At 55.2% G+C, this 24065-nt stretch overlaps 1 protein-coding gene across 1 annotated transcript; it reads right to left on the minus strand.

The window, feature by feature from the left end:
• Positions 1–10: 10 nt before the first annotated feature.
• On the minus strand, positions 11–19958 carry SELENOO (selenoprotein O). The gene is made up of 9 exons (XM_065887728.1): positions 19380–19958; positions 7652–7855; positions 6551–6731; positions 5529–5659; positions 4870–5150; positions 1542–1692; positions 528–713; positions 290–446; positions 11–196 (listed from the first exon to the last, which is right to left on the minus strand). The coding sequence occupies exons 1-9, from the start codon at positions 19943–19945 to the stop codon at positions 11–13; spliced, it is 2043 nt and encodes a 680-aa protein (XP_065743800.1). The 5' UTR covers positions 19946–19958.
• Between the last annotated feature and the right edge of the window lie 4107 nt (positions 19959–24065).

The following is a 24065-nucleotide window of genomic DNA, read 5'->3' on the forward strand; positions in this document are numbered from 1 at the left end:
TCCGAGGCGGTTACGAGGATCACGTCACACACAGCTCCGCGGCCCAGAGCGGGGGCTTGCTGCTGTACGAGTGCCGCCGGCTGGCTGCCCCGCCGGCCTCCCCACTGGCCTCCTCGGGCTCGGCGGCCTCGCAGGCCTCGGCGGCCACCCCCTCCCCACGGTAAGGGGTCTCCAGCAGCTTCAGCACCCGCCGCACCTGGAGGAGAGCAGGGGGTGCGGTGTTTGTTGGGGCCCCGCCTCCCCGGCAGCGGGAGGGGACCAGGAGGGAAGGGCCGGGCGGGCCGCTTGCCTCTGAGAAGTCTCCGCTCTCGGCGGCCTCGATGGCGCCCTGTGCGACGTAGTTCCTCAGGACGTACTTGGGGTTGTTCGCGTGCATGACGCGCACGCGCTCGGCCTGCCAGGCAGCGGTGTCGCCGGCGGCCTCCCGATCCTTCTCCAGCCGGGCTCTGGAGTCACACCCGAGCCGAGCATCAGCAGAGCAGCCCCGCCCCGCGGCCCTGCGGTCCCCGAGGGGGGCGGGGGCGCACCTGTACTCCAGGAGCCACTCGGCCCAGCGGCTCCTGTTCTTGCTGTGCAGCTCGGCCGGGCTCAGCTGCTCCAGCCGCGACTGCCGCTCCACGCGCTCCAGCTCCCGCGCCAGGCTCGCCCGCGTGCCGATGAGCGCCAGAAGCTGCGGGTTCGACTGCGCCAGCATGAGCATCATGGACAGCTGCCTGCGTGGAGCGGGCGCGTCAGGGGCCCCAGGCCACGTCGTCCCCGCCGCTGCCCCGGCCCCAGCCCCACCAGGGGTGAGCCTGGGTCCGACGGATGCAGCAGACGTGGGACCGCTACCAGCCGTCCGCCCTTGTTCTACCGCAGCCGCCGCAGGCTGACCCGGGCCGGCCCCGGCGCCCTGCCGGCAGCCACACACCCAAACCCAGGACCCAGTCCCTCTGGGAGAGGTTCACTGCTGCCAGCTCCTCCCACAGTGATCACAGGGCTGGACCTTCTACACCTCTGGGGGCAGGGCAGCCCGACACCCCCTTCCCCAGTTCCCCTGGCTCCACGCTCAGCAGCTCCTGCCGGCTTCAGCCCCTCCCCGCACCGCTGCTAGATGCCCGTTTGGCACGGGGCCGGGACACCTGCCGGCTTCAGCCCCTCCCCGCACCGCTGCTAGATGCCCGTTTGGCACGGGGCCGGGCACGCTGGGGACGGGTTTTGAGCTACACCCTCAGGACGTGACACGATGGCGCAGAAAGGCCGGTCTGGCTGGAGTCTGCGGGCCCACGCCCAGGCTCCTCCTGGGGAGCCTCCCCAGAGCAGAGCCCACCGTGCCCCAGCCTGTGCTACCTGGCCTCCCCTTTCCTGTGTCAGCATCTCCATCCTGTCCTCTGACCAGAGGGCCTCAGGGCCACAAAGCCAGGGCCTGACCGTCCGTCCCACTCCTGGGAGTGGAGCGGCCGCCGGGGCACTCTGTCTCCAGCATCCTCCCAAAGGCTTCGCTCTAAACGTTCCTCCCTTTCCGGAAACAAATGCTAGGGAAGCAAGACCCCAGTACCCACCGGGGATCCATCTGGGGTCGGAAAGCGAGCCTCAGCTCCTCCAGGGAGGCACACTGAGCGGTCAGCGCGGACAGGAACTCGTCCAGGTCCCGAGACTCCGGCCCGGCGGGGAAGGAGCTCAGCAGGTAGAAGGAGTTCGTGAAGTCAGCACCTGGGACGTGCAGCTGCTCAGGGCACCGTCCCGTCACCAGAGGGCCACACGTGTTCATCTGACACGTGTGCGGTGCCCTGCTCGGTGTCAGGCTGGGGACTCCTGAGCCCGCCCCTCAGTCCTCCCAGCTCAGCCCCCACTCTGAACCTGACGAGTCACTCAGTCTCTCAAGGCCTCCAAGCCTGGCTTCTTCATCTGTAAGATGGGTAAATACAGTGAAGGCACCGAGGCCGGGCCTTGGCCCTCGTCACTGTCACGGCAGTTAGCACCTCCTGCTTCAGGAGCTGCAGGGCCGAGACGGCACAGGACGTGACACAGACAGACGCTGGGAGGGCCTCAGCGACCTGCTAAAACACTGTCACGAAAACCCCCAAGGAAACATCCAAAAAACAAACAGACACAAGGGAAGATGAGAAGGAAACCAGAAGGGTATGCTGCAAAAGATCACCTAAGCAGGAGAGCAGTAACAGAGAAGACAGGACAAAAATGGTGTAAGACAGAAAACAAAAGAGCGAAACAGCGTAAGTCCTCCCTTATCAGTAATTACTTTAAAAGTAAATGAATTAGGGAATTCCCTGATCCAGTGGTTAGGACTCTGTGCCTTCACTGCTGAGGGCACGGGTGCAATCCCTGGTTGGGGAACAAAGACGCCGCAAGCCAAAAAAATAAAATAAAATAAAATAAATGGATTAAAGTCTCCATTCGAAGAGCAGAGACTGGCAGAATGGATTAAAAAAAAACCCAAACGTGATCCAACTACAGTAAGGTAACTCGCTGTAGACTCATAAGTCAAAAGCAAAAGGATGGAAAAAATATCCCATGATTTGCATACTGATAGTAACCTGAAGAGAGCTGGGGTGGCTACGCTGACGTCAGAAAAACAGACTTTATGTAAGAACTTGACAAAGAGGAGCATTATGTATTGATGAGTCAGTTCAGCAAGAAGATGTAACAATTATAAACATGCACCAAACAAGAGCCCCCCATACACAAAGCAAAGACTCGCAAAACTGGAGGGCAAACAAAACGTTTCAAATCAACTACACTCCAATTTAAAAACAAACAAACAAACCTGAAGGGTGGACTCGAGCAGTTCTGTAAGAGTTGGGACGTCACCACCCAACACGTGGACAGAAGGTCAACGAGGAAACAACGTGAACAACAGACACGACACTCCACCCAAGCTCTCAGATGCACGTTCTCCACGGCAGACCACGTGTTGGGCCATAAAACCAGTCTTAATACACTGAAAAGACCCGTGTCTTCTGCAACCACGATGGCATGAAGTCACAAATGGAAGGACGACTGGAAAATTCACAAGTAATGTGAAAATGAATCAACTACTGGGTCTACAAAGAAATCACGAGGGAAATTAGAAAATACTCAGAGGTATGAACCGAAAGCAGCAGTGCTCAGAGGGAGGTTTATGGCTGTAAATGCGCTAAAAGAGCAGCTTTTCTCTCATCACCAGAAAAAAATAAACTTGTAACTGTGTGATGATCATTTCACGTTATATACATACAGCAAACCATCATGTCGCACAACTGAGACATATAATGCCATACGCCAGTTACTTCTCAGTAAAAAAAGATTTCAAATCGATAATCTAATCTTACATCTAAAGAAGTAGAAAAAGAACTAAATAAGACCAAAGTTAGCATAAAGGAAGGAAATGAGATTAGAACAGAGATAAATGAAACAGAGAAAAACAAGAGAAAATCACTGAAACCAAAGTTGGTTCTTTGAAAAGATAAGTAAAACTGACAAAGTTTTAGCTACGCTAAGAAAGAAAAAAAGACACAGGTAATAAAGGAAATAAAAGTGGCGACGTCACTGCAGACTGTACAGAAATAAAAGACTGAGAAAACACTATGAATAATAATTTAGATAACATAGATGACACAAACTCCCAGAAACACATAAAGTACCAAACCTGACTCAAGAAGAAATAGAAAATCTAAATAGTCCCATAGCAAGTAGGGAGACCGGAAACTTCCTAACACAGGGAATGTTAGGACCAGACAGCTTCACTGGTGAATTCTACCAAACATTTAAAGAAGAATTAACACCAGTCCTTCTCAAACTCTTCTGACAACTAGGAGGGAACGCTTCCTAACTCATTCATGAGGTCAGCACTGCCTCGATACCAAAGCCAAACAAAGATAGCACAAGAAAAGAAAACCACAGACCAGTATCCCTTGTAAATACAGATGTAAAAGAAACCTCAGCAAAACACCAGAAGGAGCAAGCAGGGTTTATCCCCAGAACACAAGGTGTGTGTGTGTGTCCCCTGCCCGAATTCATATATGGAAACCCAGCTCTGCAGGGCGATGGTATTTGGAGTGGGGGCCTCTGGGAGGTAGGTCACGAGGGTCGTGCCCCTGCTCCCTACCCTGCCGTGTGAGGACAGCCAGAAGGCGGCACCCTGATCCTCGACCCCCAGCTTCCAGACCGTGAGAGGCAGTTTGAACTAAGACAGGACATGAATGAGGAAGTAAAACCTGGTGATCACCTCAACTGAGGCCCAGTGTGAAAACACCCAGTGAGGGACAGAAGGAAACATCCTCTACTTGAGAAAAGCCACGTGTGCACAGGCCAACGGCTCGCATCACACTCGTGTGAGACAGAGCTTTTTTCCCCAAGAGCAGGAACGGTAAGTGACGCTGGCTCGGCCACTTCTGCCGCGCAGAACCAGGCGTCCTAGCCGGAGCGGCGCCCTGGAGAGGATGGGAAACAGGAACGCAGAGACACAGCACGTCTGTGCTCACAGCAGCGTTATTACGCATGGCGGCCACAGGGTGGAACAGCCCAAGTGTCCAACAGACGAGGGACGAGCAAAAGGCAGGCCACCCGCACAGCAGGGATGACCACCGGAGGATGTCGTGCTGCGTGGGGTGAGCTAGACACACGGGGAGAAGAGCCTCATGACCCCCTTGCCTGAGGTCCCTGGAGGAGGCGAGTTCTTAGAAAGCAGGCGTGAGGTCACCAGGGGTGGGGGGAGGGGCCGGGGAGCTGGTGCTTCACAGGTGCAGATGTCCGTCTGGGAAGACGAGGACGTTCTGTAGACGCGGTGATGGTTGCAAGACAAGGTGAATGTGCTTAAAGCCACCGAGACGTGAAAGGTTGGTCTCACGCTGTGTCACCACAGCGTGGTGCACGCGCCCTACCCACACTCACCCGTCAGGTGCATGGTCTCCAGGAGCCTGGCCACCAGGGCGCTGTCCTCCTCCCGCTCAGCCCGCACGAGGCCCAGCTTCCAGCGCATTTTCTGCAAGTAGTGCCTGCGGAACTCGGCATCGAACTCCTCCGCCAGGATGGCCTCGGCCAGCTCGAGGGGCAGCGCGGGGTCCAGGGCCTCCGCCAGCTTCTGCAGGTTCCACTTGCACACCTCGGGCTGCCTGCTGTACGAGTAGCGCCCGGTGGTGTCGGAGGCGTTGCACACGTGGTCGGGGTCGTACCTGCCGCGTGGGGAGAGCCGCGAGCTGCCTGAGAGGACCTGCCGAGCGACAGTGCAGGCCCCGGGTGGCCGCCGCTCCACTGCCTGTCCCACGGGGCCCCGCAGCCTCTAGAGCAGGGGAGCCGCACTCCAGCGCGGCCCCTGCGGCCACCCCTTCAACCCACTCTCCACCCGGGAGCCGAGAGGGTGCTGTTTAAAGTGCTTCTGTGCTCAGAACCCTCCAGGGATTCCTGCTCTGGGGATGGCTGGCTGACCGGGCCTTGCTGAGAATTAAACACCGAACAAAACATTAACAAGAGCAGACACACAGGCCTGCAGGTCCTTCCCGCTGCCACGTGCCTCCCCGCCAGGGCCCCCTGGCACGCGGCGGGATGCCCACCTGTCCAGGAAGCCGAAGGGCCCGTAGTCGATGGTGAGCCCCACGATACTCATGTTGTCCGTGTTGAGCACGCCGTGGCAGAAGCCCACGCACTGCCACTCAGCCACCAGCTGGGCCGTGCGCCGCGTCACCTGCAACAGTGGCACGGGACAGCCGCTGGGTGCTCCCCTCTGCCCCCTGCCCACCGGGCCAGCGGTGCCCGACCGTGTCCTGTCCTGTCAGCTGACGCTCAGCTGTGGGCAGAACCACCAAGGATGGTTAAGAAGGGAAAAGTATTTTGGATGAGTTGACGTGAGTGGCTCTGTTCCTCACATACACCCTCTCTCTCTCATATACTCACTGTCTTTTGGCTTTTATCCAAACCAGAAAAGTCAGGGAACCTGGACATTCCCATGACTCAGGCCCCGTAGGATGACCACGTGGAAACAAGGGAGGAAGTTACACATTCTCAGGCGAGAACTGCCCAGGTCCAGATGCTGTGCCCAGGGCCCCGCCTCGCCCTGGGCTGCAGGGAGAGGGGCTCAAACAGCCCCGCTGCCCAGCCCAGGGTCTGGCTGCCAGACCTGCCGCCCCCTATCACCCACGTGACAGACGAGAAGCAACAGTGCGGCTGCAGTGGGCTCCGAGGAGTGACACGTGCAGGACGGTGGCCTCCGGCCCTCAGGCCGACCCCTCGCCCTGCTGCCTGTCACTGGCTGAGGCTGCACCACCTCCCACAACTGTGACTGTCGTGTGAGACGACGCCTAAGAGTTCTGGGCGAAATGGAGAGGCCAAGGGGTGTGTGTTTGGGGCCACCGTGAACACAGGCCCCACGCGGGAGGCCCAGCACCCACCAGCCCTCATTCCCTCCCAAGCTCTCCACGTGGCCCCTCGATGCTGCTCAAACAGTGACCTGGGGTCTGTCCCAGGACCCCGACCCTCAACCGTATCTGAGAAGTTGCCCCTGGGCTAAGCCAGCGGGTGGTGACTCAAGAGGGCCGGGCACCCAGCGTCTGCCCGCGGCGGGGCAGCTGCCACCGACCTCCCGGAAGAAGGCGGCGTGTCTCTGCACGCTGTCGCTGGCGTGAGTGGCCTGGATCTCGGGGTAGAAAGTGCTGATGACATAGTCGAGCATCTGCACTCGGATGTCGTTTCTCCCCACGCTGGGGCCTGCGCGCCCCGTGTGCTCGTCTGAGGACTTGAAGATCTCAAAGGATCCGAACCTGGAGGGAAGACCCGCGTTGACAACAGGTTAAACGTGATGCCTCCCCCTCACGAGTAAGGAAGGAGGGAGGGTGCTGCTAGCCCTCGTGGCGGGGCGGCGGGGACAAGCCACCAAACGTAGCTGGCCGTTCAGTGACTCAGGCAGACACAGGGCACTTCCCGGGGTGCACGGGGCCGGGACTGCCACGGCCGCCCTGCAGGGACGAGACGGGTTCTGTGTCCGGCCTCCCAGACCGAGGGATGCGCCCATCACCGGTGTCCTGTAGTGGGGTGAGCCGCAGGCTCAGCGGTGGGGCAGTTATACCCCCAGGGGGCGGGCTAACGTCCGGAGGCATTTTTGGTTGTCACGATGGGGGTTACTACCAGCAGCTCGTGGGTGGAAGTCAGGAACGCTGCCTGAACGCCCTACGAGACACAGATCAGCCCACGGCAAAGACGACCTGGTCCAAACGCCACTAGTGCAGCTGTGCCTGGAGGCCCCGGGTCTCCCAGGACGAGGCCAACGCCTGCCCCGACACCTCCACCCCCGGAGGACAAATGGAAAGCTGGTGACAGCTGACGCACAGGGTCGGCCTGGGTCACCTGACCCCGCCAGACGGCCACAGCCACCTCCTGGCGACTCTGGGTTCAGGTGGTCAGTACTGAGCACCTGACGCCAGACAGCGTGGTGACGTCGAGGACTGACAGGCCCCGCTGGAGACGGCAGCCAGGAGGCCTCCAGTCAGTGAGCAGGGGCCAGAGGACGCGGGCACACCAGGCGTCACGGCCGCTCGTCCAGCAGCACAGTGAGGCCGTTTTCTTGGTGCATCTTACGGAGCTCCTGGTCGTGAACTCCAGGTCCACAGCTCTGGACACACCGCCCCAGGCCCTGCACCCTGGCCGGGCAGGGGCGACACAGGAGCACGAGGACGGGCGGTACCTGAGGAACGTGGGGGCCACACGCAGCACGACCGCACACTGCTCGGGCCTGGGGTTGCCGTCGTAGAACACGTCCCGCTCGACGGTGGACTGGGACGTGATGCAGGCGCCGGCCCGCGTGGTGGGGACGCCCAGGTGGAACATGGCCTCGCTGCACAGGAACTCACGGATGCTTGAGCGCAGCACCTTGCGACCGTCGGCCTGTCTGGGGTCAAGCACAGAGGTCACTGCTGGGCTCCACTCGACACCAAGGCATGGCCACAGAGGGAAGGGGCCGGGAGAACGCCTCCTAATGGCTTTTTAAAAACAACCCATGGGCTTCCCTGGTGGCGCAGTGGTTGAGAGTCCGCCTGCCGATGCAGGGGACGCGGGTTCGTGCCCCGGTCCAGGAGGATCAGAGCGGCTGGGCCCGGGAGCCATGGCCGCTGAGCCTGCGCGTCCGGAGCCTGTGCTCTGCAACGGGAGAGGCCACGACAGCGGGAGGCCCGCGTACCGCAAAAAAAATAAATAAAGTAAAATAAAAACAACCCACGAGCAGCTCTGACATCACTGTAAAGAGAGTCTGCTTTGGACGATCCCAGGTGCTAAGCCCCTGACCTCCTCCAGGTCTGGAACCACAGCGCAGGGTGCCTGGCCCGCGGCAGGAGGCCAGGTCCACACAGAAGTCAGGGAAGGCCACTCCCAGGGTCACACACACGCTCGCAAATCCACAATTCTGTTTTTATGAATTTACGTTGTGAACATCCTTTTACAACAGCACAGACGCAGAGCGTCACCTGCAGTGGCGGGGAGGACCCCAGTCTCCCTCAGGCAGCTCTGAATCATGTGGGTGTTTTCTTCTTATGCTAAACCTTCATTATTACTATTATTTTAAATAGACTTTCTTTTCCTAGGCAGTTTTAGGTTCGCAGCAAAACTGATCAGAAGCCAAAGAGACTTCTCATGTACCCCTCCCCCAATATCAACATCCCCACCAAGGGGAGTCATTTGTCACACCTGATGGAGCTACACCGACACGTCATCATCGCCCAGCGTCCACTGTTTACACCAGGGTTCACTTTCAGTGTTGTCCACTCTGTGGGTCTGACAGAGATCCACCATTACAGTGTCATACAGAACAGTTTCACAGCCCGAAAAACCCTCTGTGCTCTACCTGGTCATCTCTCCCCTCCCAACCCCTGGTCTTTTATTGTCTCCATAGTTTTGCCTTTTCCAGAATGTCACAGAGTTGGAATCATACTGTGTGACCTTTCAGATTCACTTCCTGATATGCATCTAAGTTTCTTCCACATCTTTTCATGGCTTGATGCCTCATTTCTTTTTTCTTTCTTTCTATTCTTTTGCTGAATAATATCCCATTGTCTGGATGGGCCAGGGTTTGTTTATCTATTCACCTTGAAGGACATCTTGGCAGCTTCCATTTTTGGCAATTACGAATAAAGCTGCTGTGAACATCCACATACAGGATTTTCGTGTGGACGTGTTTTCAGCTGCTTTGGGTAAACGCTGAGGAGCGTGATTCTTGGATCATGTGGTGAGAGTGTATTTAGTTTGGTAAGAAACCACCACACTGTCTTCCCAAGCGGCCGCACCGTCCTGCAGGCCCAGCAGCCGTGAACGGGAGCTCCTGTTGCTCTACATCCTCGCCAGCACGTTGCGTTGTCAGTGTTTGGGAATTTGGCCAACCTCCTAGGTGTGTGATGGCGTCTCCTTGTTAATTTGCATTTTCCTGATGACACATGATGTGAAACATCTTTTAAAGTGCTTATATGTCATCTCTGTATCTTCTTTGGGAAGGTGTCTGGCAAGGTCTTTGCTCCATTTTAAAATCAGTTTGTTTTCTTATTGTTGAGTTTTAAGAGTTCTTTGTGTATTTTGGATAACAGTCCTTTATCAGATGCGTCTTTTGCAGAGATTTTCCCCCAGTCTGTGGCTTGTCTTCTCATTTCTCCTGACATTGTCCCTCACCGAAGTTTTAACTTTAATAAAGTCCAGCCTATCAATTATTTCTTCATGGATCCTGTCTTTGGTATGGTACCTAAAAAGTCATTTCTATACCCAAGGTCATCCAGATTTTCTATTTTATCTTCTAGGAGTTTTACATTTTTGCATTTTGTTTAGGTCTGTGATCCATTTTTTTGTTTGTTTGTTTGTTTGTTTTTTTGCGGTACACAGGCCACTCACTGTTGTGGCCTCTCCCATTGCAGAGCACAGGCTCCGGACATGCAGGCTCAGCGGCCATGGCTCACGGGCCCAGCCGCTCGGCGGCATGTGGGATCCTCCCGGACCGGGGCACGAACCTGCGTCCCCTGCGTCGGCAGGCGGACCCTCAACCACTGCGCCACCAGGGAAGCCCTGTGATCCATTTTGAGTTAATTTTTGTGAAGGGTGTCAGGTCTGTGTCTAGATTTTTTTTTTTTTTTTGGTATGTTGATATCCAGTTGTTCCGGTACAATCTGTTGAAAATACTATCATTGCTCCATTGGATTGCCTTTGCTTCTTTGTCAAAGATCCACATCTATGCAGGTCTATTTCTGGGCTCTCTGTTCTGTCCCATTGACCTATCTATTCTTTGGCCAAAACCACTCTCTTTTTTAAAAAAGATTATTTTATTTATTTACTTTTGGCTGCGTTGGGTCTTCGTTGTTTCGCGTGGGCTTTCTCTCTAGTTGTGGCGAGCGGGGGCTACTCTTGGATGTCGTGTGCAGGCATCTCATTGTGGTGGCGTCTCGTTGCAGAGCACGGGCTCTAGGCACGCGGGCTTCGGTAGTTGCAAAACCACACTCTCTTGATTGCCGAAGCTTTATGCTAAGTCTTGAAGTGCGGTAGTGTCAGTCCTCTGACTTTGTTCTTCTCCCCCAGTATTCTGAGGGCTATACTGGGTCTTTTGCCTCTCGATATAAATTTTAGAATCAGTGTGTCAATATCTACAAAATAACTTGCCGCGACTTTGAATGGGATTGCATCGAATCTATAGCTTGAGTTGGGAAGAACCAATATCTTGACAATACTGAGTCTTCCTATCCATGAATGTGGAATATCTTTACATTGATTTAGTTCTTCTTTGAGATCTTTTATCAGTTTTGTAGTTTTCCTAGTAGACGTCTTATATTTTGTTAGATTCACACCTAAGTGTGAACGCACACTTAGGTGTGAATCTAATTTTTAGGATTGCTAATGTAAACAGTATTGTTTTTAATTTCAAATTCCACTTGTTCACTGCTGGGATATACTAAAGTGATTGACCTATGTAGTAACTGTATCCTGCAACCTTGCTATAACTGCTTATGAGCTCATTTTTTGGTCAGTTCTTTGAGATTTTCTACATAGATGTTCAGCTGCAAACAAAAACAATTTTTATTTCTTCCATCTCGATCTGTATGCCTTCGCTTTTCTTGTCTTGTTACATTAGCTATAGGACCTCCAGGGATGTTGAAAAGCAATGGAAAGAGGGAACATCTTTGTCTTGTTTCTAATGTTAGTGGGAAGGCTTTGAGGTTCTCATGATTAAGTAGATTTAGCTATAGGTTTCCTGTAGATCCTCTGTCAAGTTGAGGACGTTCCCCTCTGTTGCTAATTTACTGAGTTTTTACCATGACAGGTCTTGGGTTTTGTCAAATGCCTTTTCTGCTCCAACTGAAGTGATGATGTGAGTCTTCTTCTTCAGCCTGTTGATCTGATGGACCACATTAATTAATTTTTGAATACTGAACCAGACCTGCATACCTGGAGTAAATCCCATTTGGTGGTGATGTATAATTCTTTTCAAACACTGTTGGATTTGATTTGCTAATATTTTGTTGAAGATTTCTTTATCTATGTTCACGAGGGGTTTTGGTGTGTAGTTTTCTCTTCTTGTATTGTCTTTGTCTGGATCTGGTATTAGAGTAATGCTGGCCTCATAGAATGAGTTAGGAAGTATTTCCTCTGCTTCCATTCTGTGAAAAAGAGTGGAATAATTTCATCCTTAAATGTTTGGTAGAATTCACTGGTGAGTCCATCTGGGCCTGGTGCTTTCTGTTTTGGAAGATTATTAATTGTTGACTCAATTTCTTTAATATATATAGGCCTATTCAGATTGCCTTATTTTTTTCTTGTGAGTTTTGGCAAATTGTGTCTTTCAAGGAATTGGTCCATTTCACCTAGGTTGTCAAATTTGTGAGCACAGAATTGTTCAGAGTAATTTTATTATCCTTTTGATCTGCATGATGTCCCCTCTTTAATTTCTGGTATTAGTATTTGTGTCCTCACTTTCTTTCTTAGTTAGCCTGGCTAGAGCTTTACTGATTTTATTGATCTTTTCAAAGAACAAGCTTTTGGTTTCACTGATTTCCTATTTCAATTTCACTGACTCCTGCTCTGATTCTTATTATTTCTTTTCTTTTGCTTACTCTGGATTTGATTTGCTCTTCTTTTTGTAGTTCCCTAATGTGGAAGCTTAAATGATTGGTTTTAGATCTCTCTTCTTTACTAACATATGCAATCACTGCTATAAACTTCCCTCAAAGCACTGCTTTCACCGTACCCCATACATTTGGTGTTTTCAGTTTCATTTAGTTCAAAATACTTAAAAATTTCTCGAGATTTTGTCTTTGACCATGTGTTATTTAGAAGTATGTTGCATAATCTCCAAGCATTTTGGGATTTTCAGTTATGTTATTGATTTCTAGTTTGATTCCATTGTGGCCTGAGAACAGACACTGTATGATTTTTATTTTAAAAAATTTGTTAAGGTGTGTTTTATGGCCTAGAATGTGGTCTCTCTGGATAAATGTTCCATGTGGGCCTGAGAAGAATTTGTATCCCATTGTTGTTAGATGAAATAGGCTATAGATGTTCTTTATATCCAGTTGACTGATGGTGTTAACTGAGTTCAAAGATGGCCTTACCAATTTTCTGCCTGCTGGCTCTGTCCATTTCTTTTCTTTTCTTTTTTTTTTTTGCGGTAGGCGGGCCTCTCACTGTTGTGGCCCCTCCCACTGCAGAGCACAGGCTCCGGACGCGCAGGCCCAGCGGCCATGGCTCACGGGCCCAGCCGCTCTGCGGCATGTGGGATCTTCCCAGACCAGGGCACGAACCCGTGTCCCCTGCATCGGCAGGCAGACTCTCAACCACTGCGCCCCTCTTCAGAGCAGGGAAGCCCCTGCTCTGTCCATTTCTGATATCGGGGTGTTGAGTCTCCAACAATGACAGTGGATTCATCTGTGCCCCTTTGCAGTTCTGTCAGTTTCTGCCTCATGGTACTCTGGCACATATACAAGTAAGGACTGTTCTGCCTCCCTGACCCCTTCATCAGTTTGTCACACGCCTCTTTATCCCTAATGACTTTCCTTACTCTGAAGTCCACTCCTGCTAACTAGTGTTAGCATGGTATGCTTTCCTCCATCCATTTCCTTTTTTTTTTTGTATTTTGGCAGCACGCGGGATGGTTCCCCAACCAGGGACTGAACCCGGGCCTCCACAGTGAAAGCACTGAATCCTAACCACTAGGCCACCAGGGAAATTCCCCATCCATTTACTTTTAATCTACATGTGTCTTCATATTTAAAGTGGATTTCTTATGGACAACATAGAGTTTGGTCTTGTTTTTTAATTTATTGGCCTTTCTCTTTGTTTTCTCTTTCACTCTTTTTCTGCGTTTTGTGGTTTTAACTGAGCATTTTGTGATTCCACTTTTTCTTTTTTCATCAGTTCTCGCCTAGCGTATCAGTTATACTTTTTTGTTTTGTTTTACTCTTTAAAAAATGGTTGCCCTAGGACTTCCCTGGTGGCACAGTGGTAAAGAATCCACCTGCCAATGCAGGGGACACGGGTTCGAGCCCTGGTCTGGGAAGATCCCACATGCTGCAGAGGAACTAAGCCCACGCGCCACAACTACTGAGCCTGCGCTCTGGAGCCCGTGAGCCACAACTACTGAGCCCGCGTGCCACAGCTACTGAAGCCCGTGTGCCTGGAGCCCATGCTCCGCAACAAGAGAAGCCACTGCGATGAGAAGCCCGCGCACCACAACGAAGAGCAGACCCTGCTCGCCGCAACTAGAGAAAGCCCGTGCGCAGCAACGAAGACCCAACGCATCCAAAAATTAAATAAATAAATAAATAAAATAATAATTTTTTTAAAAGGTTGCCCTAGAGTTTGTAATATACCAGTTACAACTAATCCAAGTCTACTTTCAGGTAACACTATCCTGCTCCGTGGGTAGTATGAGTACCTTATAATAACAAAATAATCCTAATCCCTCTCTCCCATCCCTTATTTGACTGGTGTCATTAATTTCATTTATACATAAATGCCTCGTTACTATTATTTTAAACAAGCTATTACCTGTTATATCAATTAAGATGAGGAAAAGTAAAGGTTTTTATTGTACTTTCACTTCTTTCTCTTATGCTCTTCGTTTATGAGGATTCAAGTTTCTGACCTACATCATTTTCATTCCCTATAAAGAACATCTTTTAACATTTCTGGCAAGACAGGTCAGCTGCTAACAATTTCCCTCAATTTTTGTTTGTCTGAGGAAGTCTTTATTTCTCCTTCACTTTTGAAGGATAATCTCACAGGGAACGGGATTCCCGGTGGGTGGTTTTTTTTCCTCATCACTTTAGATACTTCAGTCCACTTTCCTCTTGCTTCCCTGGCTTCTGAGAAGTCAGATGTAATTCTTATCTTTGCTCCTCTGTAGGTGAAGTGTTTCCTTCCTCTAGCTTCCTTCACTTTTTTTCTTTATTTCTGCCTCTCTGTAATTTGAAAATTATGAGCCTAGGTATAGTTTGTTTTTGTCTTTTGGTGGGGGTGGGGGAGGCATTCATCCCGCTCGGTGTGCTCTGAGCTTCTTGGATCTGTTTGGTGTCTAACATTAATTTGGGGAATTTCTCAGTCATTTCTTCAAATATTTCTTCTGTTTCTTTCTCTCTTTCTCTCCTGGTATTCCTATTACACATGTGTTACTTCTTTTGCATTTGTCCGACAATTCTTGGTGAGTGTTTGGATTTTTTCAGTCTTTATTTTTTTAAACTTTTTTTGCTTTTTATCTTTGGAGGTTTCTCATGAGATATCTTCAAGCTCAGAGATTCTTTCCTCATCTGTGTCCAGTCTAGCAACATGTCCATCAGAGGCATTCTGCACTTTGGTTACAGTGTTTTTGCTAGAAATCGCTAGCATTTCCTTTTCATCTTTTTCAGAATTTCCATCTCCACTTACACTGCCCATCTATTCTTCTTCTGTTTTATTTATTTATTTATTTAATTTTTGGCTGTGTTGGGTCTTCGCTGCTTCGTGTGGGCTTTGTTGAGGTGCATGGGCTTCTCACTGCGGTGGCTTCTCTTGTTGTGGAGCACAGGCTCTAGGCGTGAGGGCTTCATTAGTTGCGGCACGTGGGCTCAGTAGTTGTGGCTTGCAGGCTCTAGAGCATGGGCTCAGTAGCTGTGGCGCATGGGCTTAGTTGCTCTGCCTGCCCATCTATTCTTTTTTTTTAAAAAGTTTTATTTATTTATTTTTGGCCATGCTGAGCGGCTTGAGGGACCTTAGTACCCCGACCAGGGACCAAATCCAGACCCTTGTCAGTGAAGGCCTGAGTCTTAACCAGTGGACCACCAGGGAATTCCTCTAGTCTCATTTTATTTATTTTATTTTTATTTTTAAAATAAATAAATTATTTTTGGCTGCATTGGGTCTTCGTTGCTGTGCACGGGCTTCTCATTGCAGTGGCTTCTCTTGTTGCAGAGCACGGGCTTTAGGCACATGGGCTCAGTAGTTGTGGCTCGCGGGCTCTAGAGCACAGGTTCAGTAGTTGTGGTGCACTGGCTTAGATGCTCTGCAGCACGTGGGATCTTCCCGGACCAGGGCTCGAACCCATGTACCCTGCATTGGCAGGCGGATTCTTAACCACTGCACCACCACGGAAGTCCTGCCCATCTATTCTTTTTTTTTTTTTTTTCCGGTACGCGGGCCTCTCACCGTTGTGGCCTCTCCCTTTGCGGAGCACAGGCTCCGGACGCGCAGGCTCAGTGGCCACGGCTCATGGGCCCAGCCGCTCTGCGGCATGTGGGATCTTCCCGGACTGGGGCATGAACCCGTGTCCCCTGCATTGGCAGGCAGATTCTTAACCACTGCACCACCAGGGAAGCCCCCTGCCCATCTATTCTTTTTTTTTTTTTAATGACACGTCACTTTAAATTTTTATTTATTTATTTTTGGTTGTGTTGGGTCTTCGTTTCTGTGCGAGGGCATTCTCTAGTTGCGGCGAGTGGGGTACACTCTTCATCGTGGTGCGCGGGCCTCTCACTGTCGCGGCCTCTCTTGTTGCGGAGCACAGGCTCCAGACGCGCAGGCTCAGTAGTTGTGGCTCACGGGCCCAGTTGCTCCGTGGCATGTGGGATCTTCCTGGACCAGGGCTCGAACCCGTGTCCCCTGCACTGGCAGGCAGATTCTCAACCATTGCGCCACCAGGGGAGCCCCTGCCCATCTATTCTTGAATGCTGCCTGGTTTATCCTTTAGAGCCCTGAGTGTGTTAATCACACACAACTGGAGTGCTGGTCTGACCATTCCAGCATCTCTGCCATGTCTGAGGCTACTTCTGATGCTGGCCCTGTCTCTTCCAGCTGTGTTTTCTGCCTTTTAGTATGTTTGTACTTTTTTCTCGATAGCCAGGCATGATGTATGGGGTAAAAGGAGCTACTGTAAGCAGGCCTTCAGCGATGTAGAGGCGGGCTACAGGTGTCAGGTGGAGGCCTCAGACTCTCAGGGACTCTGTGCCTCTGGACTGAGAGCTTCCATATGTGCTTTTCAGTCTCCTCTCCGCCAGAGGGCGCTGGAGCTGGTCATTTCCCTTCCCCAGGTCCGAGGGGCTCTGATAACACCCCAGCAGGTCAGGCTCTGGTTAATTAGCTTCCACCAAGGGCAGCCTTGTTCAGAACAGAGTGCTCTGGTGTATTCCATAGACCTCCTTTTCCCCCCTCCTGCCAGAAGCACAAAGGGATTTTCCACCAATATTCACTGTGAGAAGACAGGAGAGCTCCAGGAGGTAAAACTCACCAGAGTGTGGGGCTCGCTTACGACTGGGCCCCGAAATCTTCAACTGACTCGTACACACTGAGCCTCCAGCAATTCACCAATTACAGGGCAAGGATCTGTGCAGACTTCCACCCTGGTAACTCGTAATTCTTTGTATTCGCCTGTCAGTCTCTCCAGTTTGGGGGGTGGGGCAGCAATCTGCCCTCTGACCTCACTTTTCCTGCATATCTAAGACTTGTTGATTTTTCAGTTTGTTCAGCTTTTTACTTGTTAGAGTGGAGTGATGATTTCCAAAGTTTCTTACATGCTGGACTGGAAACTCTTATTACTTTTTAAAATTAAAGAAGGAAAGTGGTAGCAGCACACGAGAACAGCTGGCCTGCATGAGCCACGTCCTCAGCCCCTCCTTGTAAGATGAAGGGCTCTGGACACTTCAACCTCCAAGACCCCCACCCAGAAAACAAACACAACAACAAAGTGAGCTTGGATCTCTGCCCTTCAGGGTCGGGCCTGGCTTCCTGGCCTGGCCCAGGGCATGGCAGTGTGCCAGCACTCTCCCAGGCAGGAAGGCACCTGAAACAGTTTGGAAAATTCTCTAGGAAAGAACAAAAACTGGTGGGAAGACACTGGGCTCACTTCCGTCTCACCTGCAGAAGGACACCGAGGCTGAGTGAAGGTGCCCAGGGTGCACGCCTGCCCACGTCCTCTGCCGGGAAGAGGCCAGAGCCGGGCCAGCGTGAGTCTGGGGTGCTGGGGCCTAGGCCGGGGGTCAGTGGAGATCTCTGCAGGCCTCCTGCCTTGCCCTCACCTGGGAGCCTGGGTGTGAGTGACACCTCTAGAAACCCGGCCTGACGGTCACCCCGGGGCTGTCTGCAGGGTGACTGTGCCTGCCTGTGGCTGACGAGACCCTCGGTCCACAGCTGCACTCCACTCACCCCCTTCTAGTCTGTAATCCGTCCTCAAATGTCACTCCACACCCGCTCCCCCCCGCCCCCCAGCCTGTTTAGCAGGAAGCCAGTACAGTCCAAGCTAATTGTGGATCTGGTAAAAATGATCCAGAAAACAAGCTGCATATCTCCTTGCCTGGGGCAAAGTGCCCAGAGCAGAAAGCAGAACTGAATAATGATTACACAGCAAGGGTGCAGGGCCTCAGGGTGGCCCTGCCCCCAGAGAGCCGCATGGACACGTGACAACGGTCCCTTCTCCTGGGCGCCCATGTCTGTTCCCAGCCAAAGTGCTGGGGTGGACCCAGCTGAGGACAAGCTCTTCTGCACCTGGCAGAAGAGGCCGTCCCAAAATCCCAACTCCCATGGGAGGCAGAAGAAGCCACCTGCGCACCCCCCAAAACCCACGCCGGGGGGACTCGAGCAGCTGCTGGCCTCAAGCCACTCACACCACTTCAGATGTTAGCCTCAAGCCTTGTTGAGGCTGGGGACCCCAGGAAATGCTGGGGGTGGTGGGTGGGTGCACATCTGGTAAGGGTCAAACAGCCTCTTTCTTTTAAAGGACCTCAGGTCTGGAAACACTGACTTACAACTCAAGTCTTCAAATATTAAAAGCAACTTCCAACAGCAGATTAGACTCTCACAAAAATGTTTTTTATAAATGGCAAAAACAAATGATTAAAATGAACACATAAAGCTGAAAGATGCTCGTACAATGTGAAGGCCCCAGGGCGATAAACAATTACCCGGGACCCCAAGGAGCAGAAATGCTTCTGCTGGCCACGAGTGCAGACAGCTCTGAGCAGGTTGCTCCAGGAGGGTGGGGCAGGTGCCAGGCTTCACTCAGGACATTTCAGAGACACCAAGGTTTGAAGACTGGGGGATGAGGAAGGACCAGCTATCCTGAGGATCTGAGGTGGCGCTGCTAGAGGTGGGGGCCCGGTTCGGTTCGGTTCGGTCCCTGAAGGGAGGGGAGGGGCCAGACCAGAGACACACCCTCGGGATTTCTTGGAACATAAAACGCCAAGTTAGGTGTGATTCTTTCAGCCATTCAATAAGCATTTAACAAATATGGGCTAAATATGTGACCTTTTTTAGTGAAAAGGAGCAGAGACTATCAGCACTGTGTGTACAGGAGAGGCGTGACAGCTGCTGGCTCAGGCTGTGGGCATCTGGACCCCGGCCCTGGCCCATGAGCCCCTGGGCCCACCTCACTGCGGGGTCAGAACATGGCTGGCCCCCAAGTGCTTGGAAGCCCGGGCCTGGGAGAAGGTCTACTGGGCCGAGGATCTGTCCCGGTCCAGGGCACCGTCTGCACAGCAGGCACCTGCAGTGCTAAGGGGTGTGGGAGCGAAGCTGCCCGCTCAGCATTCAGAGGAAGCCGGAAGCCGAGTGCGCCGGGCAGGCAGCAGGGCTGGGCACGCGGTAAACACGAACGTGCTGCACGTAGAACTGACTCCGAACTCTCTGGATAGTTTACGAGAACAGAGCAGGGGCAGCTGCCAGCGCTGTGTGATCAGACGCTCAGCCTGACCTGAGGGGCGGCAGGACCCTCCCCTCCCCCCCCTTCCAGGCAGACGGGCGCTCCGAGGCGGCCACGAGCCACAGAACCTCCTCCCTCGCCTCCTGTCCTGGCCTCAGGGCCTTTGGGTCGGGCGCTGCTACCCACCACGTTCTACGTCCCCACGTCACACTTTTCCGTTGTTAATCTCCCCCCCCCCCCAACCGCCCCACCGGGGAGGACAGGTACGCGGGTACGGACGCAAACACACCTGGAGAAGGGCGTGGGGCCGGCGCCCTTGAGCTGCAGCTCCCAGCGCTCGCCGGCCGCAGTGCACACCTCGCCCAGGTACATGGCGGCGCCGTCGCCCAGCTGCCCGGCGAACTGGCCGAACTGGTGGCCGCAATAGCAGTGCGCGGCGGGCTCGGTGCCGGGCAGCAGCGCGTTGCCGCTGAAAAAGAGCGCGGCCTCGGCCTCACGAGCCTCGCGGGCGGCGGCGTCGGCGGGCGGCGCGCCCAGGCCCAGCAGCGCCAGCGCGGGCTCCGACAGCGCCACGACGCGCGGCTGCCGCAGGGGCGCGGGCCGCACGCGGCTGAAGCAGGCGCCGGGCACGGGCCGCGGCGCGGACGGGGCGCCCTCGGGGCCAGACGGCGGCGTCTCCACCGGCAGCGCGCGCAGGGCGCGGTTGTCGAAGCGCAGCCCCGCCAGCCAGCGGGGCTCAGGCTCCATGGCGCCGGCGGACGCGGAGCAGGGCGCTGGCGGCGGGCAGCGGCCGAGGGGCGGCCGGGCGCGGGCGGCCGCGAGCGAGGCCGCGAGCGTTAGCCGGAGCGCGGCCATCCGAGGCGCCGCGGCGGCGGAAGCCCCTGTGCCCCGACCGGAAGGCCCGCCCCACGCCCCGCCGCCCAATTGCCGGGGGCGGCACCCGCGAAAGCCTGGCTCTGATTGGTCACGCCATCTATCTGCTTCTGCTCCAGGTCTCGTCTCGGGGACTGCGAGGTCCCGGCCCGTCCGGGTCCCGGTCCGCGGGTCTGCGGCTGATGGCTGGAGCGCGCGGCGGAGACTGGGCCGTCCGGAATGACTGCCCTGTGCCACAACGGCAGGTCCCTGGAGGTCCGTCCCAGAGGCACCGGCCAGTCCGGGCTGAGCTCTCCGGGCCGGTGGCCGTGACGAGTGACGTCCCCATGGGACCTCCGGGGTGCCTCCCAACTCCGCGGTGAAGCCAAGGTCAGACCCGGCCCCACGCTTTGCTGAGGTTTGGCCCTGGATTGTCCTTTGCCCACTGCGCACAGGGCAGGAGGGAAGGAGGACCTTTGTCCAGATCTGTCCGAAAGTTGGGGGACATTTTTGGGCCAGGAAGAGCCCCAGGGCGAAGCCAAAGCTGAGAGCCTGCCAGCCTGGGGCCAGGCGACTCCCTCGTGCAGGGCCTTTGCTCCTTCTCTTTCCCTGCTCCAAGCAGGGTTCCTCACACGCGGGCTGGATCCCAGGCCCACCTCTCCTGCCTGCCTCCTGTGTTTTTCCTTGCGCTTCTCTCTGAAATTAGCTCATTCCCTTATTTTCCTGTTTCCTGTGTGTCTTTCTTCTCACCCACGCTCTGGAAAGGTGGGAACCTTGGTGATCTGGGCACCAGTTTCCCCAGAACAGAGCCTGGTCCAGAGAAACCCCCCATAGATGCCCAGGAGGCCTAGGGTGGGCGCAGGGTGGGGAGGGCAAGCCTGGCCTTGAAGGGCCTGCCCCCAGGTGAGGAGCTGGGGTCAGTGTTGCAGAATGACTCAGGGGTTCCGTTCAGAAGAGCCTTTTGGAGGGCCCCCCAGGGGACCCCACTGATGCCTGCATGGCATGGGTGTTCCTTGAAGGGGTTCCCAAGCCCCTGCCCACCTGGACCCAGAGTCACACCCGAGACCGCGGACAAACTCGCGAGCTCACCCGTGGCTGGGGCTGTTCTGTTCCCGCTGCCCCAATTCCACACCAACTTCAGGGAGACGCCTCGGAACCTCCCCCTGGGGCCCCAGCATGGTGCCCCAGACCTTGTGTGAACCAGCTCCGCCCCTGCCGGTTCTGTGACCTCGGCGAAGCCCTCACCCACCTCCAGCTCGGGGTCCTCTTCCCTGACGTGAGCAATGACACTGCCTTCTGTGTGGGGTGGGGGGTCCCACGGACAACGGGGACAACGTGGTGAGGGCCTGGTTCGTGCTTGGCATCCTGGAGCCCCCTCCTGCAGCCTGACGGCTTCCCTTCCACCTGGACCCACCTGGGGTCTTCCCCACGTGGCCTGCTGGCAGAGTCCCCTGTTCCCAGCCTCCTTCCTAGCTACCTGGGAGACCTGACCTGAGACTCCCCTCTTCCCCAGGCCCAGGCCCTCCTGCCCCATCTCCTGGCCACCTCACCCCACTGTCCTACCCCTACTCTGGAATCTGGTGGGACTGGGTGTTTGAGGGCCTGTGAGTGCCGGACTCTGTGCCCTACTGCCTGCCCTGCCTGAGCTCACAGCAGAGGGAACATCTGGTGGGTTCCAGTGGTTCAGCAGGTCAGTGTGGGAGGGTCAGTGGCCCTCCCAGCCCTGGCAACCTTGCCTCTGCCTCACTCTTGGGCTGCGTGGCCTCGTGGACCTCCCTAGGCCCATCCGGTACCTGCAGGTGCCGCTGGAGCGCAGGGTCCACGTGGCCCTGATGCGTGGGAGCTGAGCTTGGCCCCTTCCTGGCCCCTCCCTGCAAAGAAGACTCAGCCGACAGCCAGGCTGGCCTAGGCCCTGGGGGTGGCAGTGCGAGTGCGCAGCCTGCTAGAGCGCAGGGCCGGTCCACGGTCGTCCAGCGCGTGCCTGAGTCGGCCCCGGTGCGCTCCGGCCTCGGTGTGTTGAGGTTGGTCTGGTCACCATCGCTGTACCACCAGCTGGCGCGTGAGGGCTCGCGGCTGCAGCTGGCAGAGGTGTGGGCCACCGGCGCAGGGCGTTCAGCCATGGGGCGTGTGGTGCAGCGTGCTGAAGCCACGGCCCTCCCGGTTGTGGACACCTCCGGAGCCCTGGAACGTGTACCCTGTACGGTGTGGGCCGTGGCACTGCAGCCCTTCAGCTGCACCCCCGTCCTGGATCCTGGCCATCTGGGCCCCCCGGCAGGTGGTCCGGGAGGAACATCCTTTCCCGGAGAGCGGAGGCTGGCAGAAGTAGGCTGAGAAGTTGGGGACTCTGGGGTCCCAACCTCCTCCCCAGCCCCTAGCCCGGGAAGCACGTCAGCACACCATCATGCTTGTGGGCAGGGGGGTGGTACGAAAGCCCCCAGCCCTCCCAGGCACTCACCTGCGGCCCTGAGTACAGGCTGAGAGGCAGAGCCAATAAAACCGGTCTCCCTGGTCCACGCGGAAGCTGGCATAGCGGACCCGCAGCGAGTGGTTGCCCACGTCCCGCAGATCCACCGTCAGCTCGCTGTGCAGGCCGGGCTGGGAGGTCAGGCCCAAGATGTGTTCCAGCCCCGGCCAGCGGTCACCCAGGCTCAGGCTCAACAAGGCCCCGGGGCCCTGGCTGCACGGCCTTCCTACCTCCCCAGTCTCCAAAGCCCTCTTTGTACTCCTGCCGGCACCTCTCAAATTCCAGCAGCCTCTCCCCGCCCGTCTCAACTCTGAATCACCGTCCAACCACTGTCTGCACGCTTGTCACAGAACCTGGGGTGGGGCGAGGACGTCAGCACCTCCCGTGCTGGCTGGGCCTGGCTGGGTCGGAGGGGCCTGCCCCTCCACGGTCCAGGCGGGAGGGATGTCCGCTCTCCCCTAAGCACTCTTTATGTTTGAGAAATGAAACCTTGCTGTTTTTCTGCTTGTCAGTGTAATACAAGCTTGCATTGGAATACATTAACATTCTCAGAAATAGGGTGGGGATTCACAGTAACTCCCCAGGCCTCAGGCCTCAGGCTTCAATTTAACGGATGTTATTTTATACTTAACTTGTATCCTGGGCATCTTTGTTCCCTTGGAAGTAGACTTCTCCTCTCCTTTCCTGACTGTAGCCAGCGCCCAGAGAGCATCTCTGTTCCAGGTGCAGGTGTCTGAGGATGGCCTCTGGCCTGGCCCGGCCCTTCCCTCCCAACAGCCCACGGTAACATCTGTTTTTGCCAAAGTGATACACGAACTGCAGGCTGCTCTCCTGGACGGGGCACTGGCTCCTCTGGCTGGCTGGCGTACACACCTCTGGGGCCCTCTGGTTCTCCACCCAGATCTGAGAGCAGCCCCTCCCTGGGGAAGACTTGGGCCAGGAGGGGTCAGAGTTCTCCGGGTGACCAGACCCAGAACCCGAGAAGGGCCCGTGGACGGTCCAGCAGGTGACTTACAACCTTGGTCCTGGCAGACGCGCAGCCACTGTCCTCTCGCCTTGGGCCACACCTGCCTCAGGCCTCTTCCCTTCTGGAAGCGGCTGGCCTTCAGGCTCCTAGCACTTGCCGGCCCCCAGCCCTCTGTCAGACCCTCGATTCCTCCCGCCGCCCCTGGACCCACCTCTCCCTGTGGGTCCAACATGGCCTTCACCTGCTGCCCTAGGAGGGTCTGCCTTGGCTTCCCCGCCTCCCTCGCTCGGCCCAGCTGGCCCCCGCTAACACCAGCCTGGAGGGGGCCTGGTCCTTGCCTGCCCCTCCTCCAGGCTGTTTAGGGCAGCTACCCAGGTGGGTCCTCACGGGGAGTCACCTGTGGGTGACAGCTCCGAGGCCACCCAGCCATTACGCACTGGGCCCCTTCCACTCCCCCACACCCGGCCAGACCCTGGGGTCCCAGCAGGACCGCCTGGACCTGTGGAGAGAAGACCCCGGGCAGAGGGAAGCTCAGTAGCCCCTGGAGCCCCTGGCCCACCATTGGCCCGCCACCCACTCCTACCAGCCTTTGAAAATGTGCCTCAGAGCTGGCCCACGGCAGAGGCACAGAAGAGCCCCAAGACTCAGCGCAGGGCAGGCGGCCATGCTTCCTGGGGGGCAAACGCCGTGGA

The sequence above is a fragment of the Phocoena phocoena genome, chromosome 11, assembly GCF_963924675.1.
Source record: "Phocoena phocoena chromosome 11, mPhoPho1.1, whole genome shotgun sequence".
Taxonomy (NCBI): Eukaryota; Metazoa; Chordata; class Mammalia; order Artiodactyla; family Phocoenidae; genus Phocoena; species Phocoena phocoena.